Source organism: Ptychodera flava, chromosome 17, assembly GCF_041260155.1.
Source record: "Ptychodera flava strain L36383 chromosome 17, AS_Pfla_20210202, whole genome shotgun sequence".
In the NCBI taxonomy this organism is placed as follows: domain Eukaryota; kingdom Metazoa; phylum Hemichordata; class Enteropneusta; family Ptychoderidae; genus Ptychodera; species Ptychodera flava.
In genome coordinates, this window is record NC_091944.1 from 18109621 (window position 1) to 18117501 (window position 7881).

Genomic DNA, 7881 nt, shown 5'->3' on the forward strand with positions numbered 1-7881 from the left:
TGAGAGTGCCAAGTTAAATGTGAATCAATCGATATCCTAAGGTAGGATGAAGACTCTGTAGCGATAACTGGAACATTATTAATGGAAAGGTGACCATGAATGTTAATCAGTTTCTGGTAGGTTTTAATAAATATGTAGTTCGTTTTGTCAACGTTGACGGTGAGTTTGTTTGCCCTACACCAATTAGCGACTTTAGTTAGTTCGTTTTTAATGATATCAAGATTGATGTTTTGATTTTTTGTGTAATGAAAAATGTTAGTATCATCTGCAAACAGCTTGAAGTCAAAAAAATTAGTTGATTTGTTAATATCGTTAATATAGATAAGAAAGAGAGCTGGACCTAGAAAAGAACCCTGGGGGACACCACACTGCACCTGGTGAGACCTGGAGGATATGCCGTCTATGTAAACTGACTGACGGCGATTATCTAGATAACTTGTAAACCAATCAAGTGCAGAACCTCTTATTCCATAATGATGAAGTTTCTGTAGGAGAATATCATGGTTTATGGTATCAAAGGCCTTTTTTAAATCAATGAAGATCCCAAGGGTAACATAATCTTTATCAATGTAGTCTGTGATCTCAGAAATCAAATCCACTAGGGCAAGTTTGGTACTACGATTTTTCTTAAAGCCGTATTGAGTATCTAAGAAGATATTGTATTTGTCTATGAACGAAATCAATTGCTTGTTGACCAGGGATTCAAAGATTTTGCTAAATGTCGGAAGGATTGAGATTGGTCTATAATTTCCAACCTCGAAAGGGGACCCCTTTTTAAAAATTGGCTTTATACGGGCAAACTTCAAAGCGTTGGGGAATTGGCCATTAGTGAGAGAGAGGTTAGCAATATATGCAAGACGGCGAGGAATGTAAGTAACAGTATCTTTAACTAAAAGAGGATGAATAAAATCGTACCCGCAGATTTACTACAATCGAGGGCCATAATTTCCTTGGTGATATAATCTACAGTAATGGGGTTGAAAAAAATGGAACTCATGTTGCTATTATTGAGATAGTTAATTGGATGAGTGTCAGTGTGAATATTAGAAGCAAGATCTGGTCCGATGTTAGTGAAGAAATCACAGAAAATGTCAGCAATATTGGCGGGGTCTGTTGTGTAGTTATCGCTCTGGGAGTTAACTCTAATTTTGGTGGGAACGTTGCCTTTGCACTCATTTTTGTTTATCTAATTATGACTTGCCATGTTTTGTTAGTATTGCCGGCAACTGAGTTAAACATGTCGGTATAATAATTACGCTTAGCAAGTCTCGGGAGCTTGGTGAGCAGATTCCTGTAGGTGTGATAGTGACGTATGCGCTCAGTTATGTCGAGCGGAAGACAGGTGAAGTGAAAGCTACAAATCATATGTGGCTGCAAAGAAAGGTGTGGGCGTCAATAACAATTGAAAAGCTACCACTGTTAGTATCCCGTGCATGAAGCAGAATTTCACAATGGCAGTACTATACAGCCGCCTTTACTGGCGTACCTCAACTGACCTCTATACGCGTCAAAGCAGATGACACAGTGGGCAGCGCTGCCATCGAGGTGGCTTGACACACAACCGTCGCGCTCTTGACGTCGGTCGATACAACATGCTTTTTTGGTTCTGTGTACCATTATACTTCATCGTTTGGTAGGACGACGAACTCGCTGCGGGGCAAAAATGGAGAGCAACGGCGAGGATCAAGGAGGTACCAGGGATTCGAACAAGAAACCGAGCGGGTGGGTGGGTCTTCGTTTCCTCGTCTTGCACAGTAGCTGTAATTCTCTTCGAATGAACTATGATACGTGTATTTAAATGTAGGTATGCATGTTAGAGCAGATCATCATATTGACAGTTGGGCGCGTCCCGATTTGTAAAGGTTTGATAGCCACAGGTGCTTAGCGTTGTCAATATGATACAGACAGGGATAGGGAAATCGCCGCGCTATCCCCGACATAAATTCGGCGAGTTTATGACTCTTATATCGTCTAGTGTCAAAGACTTTCATGTAGACGTAGTGATGGTAGTTGAATCAATTCAAGCCAAACAAAATGCGGGGTTGCCTGGTTCTATACAGGCCTGCGTTGTGTACACGTATAGGTGTGCTCCATAAAGTTTAACGCAGATATACAAAATCCTACCCTGAGATTACGCATTTTAGGACCGATCTCGTATGGTAGGTGTATATGTGATGGCAAGATGCCTTCTGAGACAGAGGGATGCTGTTCTACTCGCATGAGACAGGCCACGTCAAGTTCAGCCGAAGGGAGGGACGTCTACTGTGTCAAACTTCGAGGCAGCTTTCTGATCTGCACCGGCTTTGCTAGCAGGGCTTTCGCAAGGGGCTCACATTTTAACATAAGTGGCTTCAGCTCACATTTTAGCATACTTGGGGGTATATTTCTTAATACGCTTCATAATTGCAAGCCGTTGCTGGCTCGAAGTATTTTTAGCTCCATTATCTTACATATGTAACAGTTAATCAGAGCGTCAAGACTGGTCAGAATAATAGAGTGGACTATATTCCTATACAAACATTAGACAGGACAGTTTGCCCAAATTCGGCCGCAGTAGAGCAGCATATGCACATCCGCCAACAGTCCCAACTGACCTTGCTGACCTGGCAGCATAAGCCCAACCTCGGTGAACAATGAAGCGACCTCTTTTTGGTTTCACTTTGGACAGAGGCAAACAAAAGTTGTGACTCAATAACATCACCCGAAATTTACCGGAGTCGCTGATTGTCCCTTCGTACCTACAGGAAAATGAACATAGACGTCGACTGCCGATGTTATATGCTTTGACATGCAATGGTAATTACTATCCCAAATGAAATGGCGTTTAAATCCTTGTAATATTCACAGGGTTATAGCCTGAAACAAAATCAATGCATAGTATTATATGTATATGTTTTGTCTTTACCAGGACAGTAGAAAACGACACGGGGGAAATATCAGATCCTTGGAAATGTTTGATGATAATTTGTAATTTTGTCGTGTTATCGTTCTGCCTTGGACTGAACTACGGGCTGTGGCCACTAGTGGAAGGATTGGAATCGTATTACGAAGAGTACAACTACAACAGAGATCAGATCGACATAAAGTGGATCGTATACATCAATATATCAATGGTTGGCATAACAGGTACGACTCATGTATTTGCTTGATTTTAGTTAAGCAGATTAATCCAATCCAAAAAGTTAAATGAGACAGAATATGATTCTACATTCTACATCCTCTTCCGGGACCAACAACTACTGATATGTGATCTAAAATCTTGACGCAGTCACGGTCCCATTGTCTGAACACGGTCACCAAAAGATCAACAACCCCGTGTAGAATGCACCTGTGAGCTCGGAGACAATCATGTACTAATGCAGATTGCTTGGTCACCCGTCGACTAACGGCGTCGTGCTTGAGCAGTTTCCCTTTGGTCCATCGATTTGTAAAGCTGGCGCATGTGCAAGGCGAATCAGTAATGTAGGGGGTGGGTCAAACCATGGACAGTAGAACCTTCTACGGTCAAGCCAAATTTCGTTTTCCGTTACGTAAAAATAGCAGATAATACAGTAGTGTCTGCAGAAATTCAAGTGACAACAACAAGTCACAGATAAAACATGTTTACACCCATTTTAACAACTGCCTTTTTCATCTGCAATCATAAATTCTGTAAAGTATACACAAGTGGTTTTTCCCTTTTTATTAAATACATAATCATGTAAAGAAACCAAACTATGCGCAAATCTAAAGCACCAACAAAGATACATCATAAGATTTATGCACGCCAACTAGACTGGTACAACTGGTCTGAGATCAATTAATAGGATACAGAAATTAATACAAGTTGATATTTTAAACGATAAACCGCACTACTTCAATAACTTACTTCGTATTATCCCGCAGTTTGCTGTGCATTCCTTGATTTGTGAGAAGGAAATCACTTTTATTAAAATTATGACAGAAAATTATGGTATGAAACTATGTAAGATACGTAGTCAAACTCAGGTAATAAGTTTGCAAAGATGGTGTGTCAAAGCTATATTATGTATAACTTGATATCTACAATACAAAATAAACGAATAGCTGTATATCATAAAATGAACTTCTGATAAGATCTTAGTAAGACAGTCCGCAATACGGGAAAGGAGTTAAGGGGTTTTTTTGCATCCAGTTTTCGATAATATTAGATCGACGCATCTGATACACATATTAAGGCCATACTTCGTTTTCTTTAGACCCCAGGCAATTAAAAGATCGTCGGCCAAATGATATGATCATTTCAGTGCCACCCGATATGATCCGTGATCGTACGTCACTGTTTTGTCATCGACAGTTTCTCACGTGACAGAGGTCATGGAAACCTTGGCAACGTATTCCTGCCTGTACCTTGGACCATGTAGCCAGAAGTGCCCTGTTTTCCAAAGTCTTTGCTCACCAGTTTTCTTTGTCGAGCAATACCTTTTGATTCTTGCTGACACATTTAGAACACACAACGAAATAAACACAGTCTGTTAGATTTGCAATTATTTTTATATTTTCTTCAGCTCCTGTAGCTAGTGCGTTGGTCCACAGAGTTAAATTTCACGGCACCAGAATTGCAGCGTTTTACGGAGCTTTCCTGTCAACCATTGGTCTGTTCTTATCCGGCTTTGTGAGGAGTACCGGGGCCTTGTGCGCCACCTACGGCGTGATCACAGGTGATTTAGTTTTGGTGAAACCAGAATTAACACCTTTTTTCCAGCTTTACAAAATATTTTTTAATGTTTCGGATTATCCCTCTGTCTGTTTTTCAAATCAATATGCTATTAACAATTGTCATACATTTTGCTTTCTCCGCCATTCTTTTCAAAATCATCGTTTGTAGAGAGCATAGCAACAGTTACTCTGAAACCACAAAATTGGCGTTTTGATGCTTGAAAATTCTAATGTTTGGTACAGACAAAATATCGCAATGTTTTATGTGTCCGCAATATTGTGTAAAATTGGCCAATCTGGAAACAAAACCGTCCATGCGAAATCCTTCCAAACTAAGGCTCATGTTTGTTCCCAGTGTTCGATACAAAGCTAGATATTCATTCTGTTCGATATTTTATCATATTTTCCATTACTTCTGAAACGACCAAATTCTCGTTATTTGGTCATAACCAAAACAGTATAGAGATACAGTACACTTCTTCGTGGATTTATTGCCATTTTATGTCAGATTACTAATACGAAATAACGGTGTTTGTAACAACAGCAATAGCGGTCGATACAAACATTTTCCTGTTTAAAAGTCTGTTCTGAGCTATAATTACAACTGATACGTATCACGGTACATTGTGTGCGTATACCAATGGTTCGTTCCAATCCATTCTCTCATCCAGGTATCGGATACGGACTGCTTTTGACACCTTGCATAGGTTTGCTGCCCATGTACTTCCGAACACGTTACATACTTGCTAACGCGATATCCTTCACGGGGACCAGCCTATGTATTTTCTACGTACCATCGTTGTTTGACTATGTCGCTCAGACGTACGGAAAACACAGTACTTTCATCATTCTCGCTTGTCTGAACGCCCAGTTGCTCGTTATGGCGGCGCTGTTCCGTCCCATAGAACAGTTCTCTTCCGAATCTTCGCCAAAGTTTCTGGACAGGTGCAAGAGGCTGAAAGAAAAACTCTTCTCTGACTATGAAAAGGCACTTTTCAGAACCATTATAACATCCATGTTCTTCATCGGAGTCGGATATAACATCCTATTGTTGCACCTTCGCCAGTTCGCCATGTATAACGGAACCAGTGACACGGATTCCAGGATAGTGTTGAACGTATGCGGAGTTTTCATGATAGTCGGTCAAGTAGTTCACGGTGTTCTGACACTTTCCGAGAAAGTTCGCAAGGATGAGAAAACATACAAACGTGTTTTCTACTCTTTGTCGCTCTTCGGAGTTGCCTTGGTCTCTTTGCTCAGTTCCGTAGCCGATTCGTTCGCTGGGCACGCCGCCCTGGCAGCCATCATCGGTCTCGGCTCCGGTATGTATTTCCCGTTGGCGTTCGTTCTCTTACGATACTCTCTGACAGTTAACGGTGACAGTAGACTGACAGGTGCATTGGCATTTGGACTACCCATATTTGGAATAGGCGCCCTGATTGGTCTGCCTATTGGAGGTGAGAGTTTATTTCAAATACATTCATTTTATCAAAATTTAGAACATTCCCCCTGGTGCTACAGACTTTTAACTTAAATTGCTGCGCAGAGAGAGAGAGAGAGAGAGAGAGAGAGAGAGAGAGAGAGAGAGAGAGAGAGAGAGAGAGAGAGAGAGAGAGAGAGAGAGAGAGAGAGAGAGAGAGAGAGAGTTAGTTCAGACTAGAGACAGAGACAAAGAGAGAAAAGAGAGACAGAGGCAACAGACAGACAGATAGACAGACAGACAGGTAGGCAGACAGAGACAAAGAAAGAGTGTGTGTGTTTTCTCACTATGTACAGATTCTGTAAAATTGAAGTTAAACTTAGCAAAAACACGATTGGAACTAATTTGGGATCTATGAAGTAATGTCGGTTTAATCTGCAAATGTAAGCTCATCTGCTTTTCTTTTTAAGTTATACACTTGTTTTTAGGAGTAATTTGTAATATTGCAATATTCAGCTGAATCGCACCTAACACTTTCAGAAATTTGAACAATATGAAGATCCAATCCTCCCAAATTAGTTCCAATCGTGTAATTAGAATTATGCACACTTTCATGAATGTTATTCTTCTCTACGTATGCGACGCGATTTCTTACAAATTCTTAATTTTATCATAAGGCATTCTTGTGAACTATATATCAAGAAAATATAATTCTGTTTGTTTCAGATTTGTTGAACGAAGTTACCGAAAACTACGATTGTTCATTCTTTTTGGCGGGAGCTGCGCTCATGGTGGTGTCGTTTACCTTCCTCTTGGTTGATTACAAGCTACGCAGACGTGAAAGTCATTCTCGGAAGTCTACCGAATCGGACGGCAAGACGGCACAGGATGACAATGATGGTCTGAATGCAAATAACACAACTGAAGTGACTGAGTTCTAAGCTATAATATTCTCTAACTCTTTTGACAGACATTGACGCGAAAGTAACCCTAAGGCTTGCAACAATTATATGTAATGGGTTACGTATTAACATTGTTATTACCATGTAGTATAAGGTTAGGTTATACATGCATAATATAAGAAGGCGAAATGTGTATATAGTCGCACTAACATTCCGACTCTTGTCCATTTGAACTTTGACCCCTATTTTTTTTCCTCCGGACTTTCCTTTCCAATCCCTCGAACACAAACTGTGCAAAATTTCTACACCGGGACATATAAAGCAAAACAGCAAACCTTACTCACGGTCCTTTGCGGAGGGACCGTGCCTTACTGCAGGAACAAGAGATTACGTGACTGGCCAGACTGAGCGAGCGTGGAGTGCAAGCGGGAGAAAGTTCAGAGCGGTGACTTTTGCACCGTAACGCCGAGCATCTACCCTGTCTGCCTTCTCATCCATTTATATTTCTATGACGCAGTGAGTAAGGCGTCTGATTCAGGATCGACTGTTCGATGTTGAGCGCAAGACCCAGGCCCTCCTATGTAATGCCCCTAAGTATGGCGTTTAGCGATGAAAACCAAACAGGAAAAAAGGCATATGACAAGATACAGTCAATCCAGTGGAGTTACCTCATTCATTCAAGCGCAACTTGCATTTAAAATGTGTTCAAACTCGCAATGCTTTTTACAGAAAGACGAATCATTCCAAATAGTAGTTTCATGATAAATAAATGACCTTTGTCTAGTACTTGCGTGAATGATGGAGCATTAAAAAGGTTAATCATCAGTTCGTATTCTAACTCCGATCATACTTTACGCTCTGATGTACGAAAATCCTTTTTAG

The 7881-nt window shown here is 40.7% G+C and overlaps 1 protein-coding gene across 1 annotated transcript; it reads left to right on the forward strand.

The window, feature by feature from the left end:
• The first annotated feature begins 1519 nt into the window (after positions 1 to 1519).
• Positions 1520 to 7881, forward strand: LOC139115663 (monocarboxylate transporter 13-like). Its single transcript, XM_070677956.1, has 5 exons — positions 1520 to 1722; positions 2909 to 3126; positions 4527 to 4679; positions 5349 to 6134; positions 6824 to 7881. Exons 1-5 carry the CDS (start codon positions 1664 to 1666, stop codon positions 7036 to 7038), a joined length of 1431 nt encoding a protein of 476 aa, XP_070534057.1. The 5' UTR covers positions 1520 to 1663; the 3' UTR covers positions 7039 to 7881.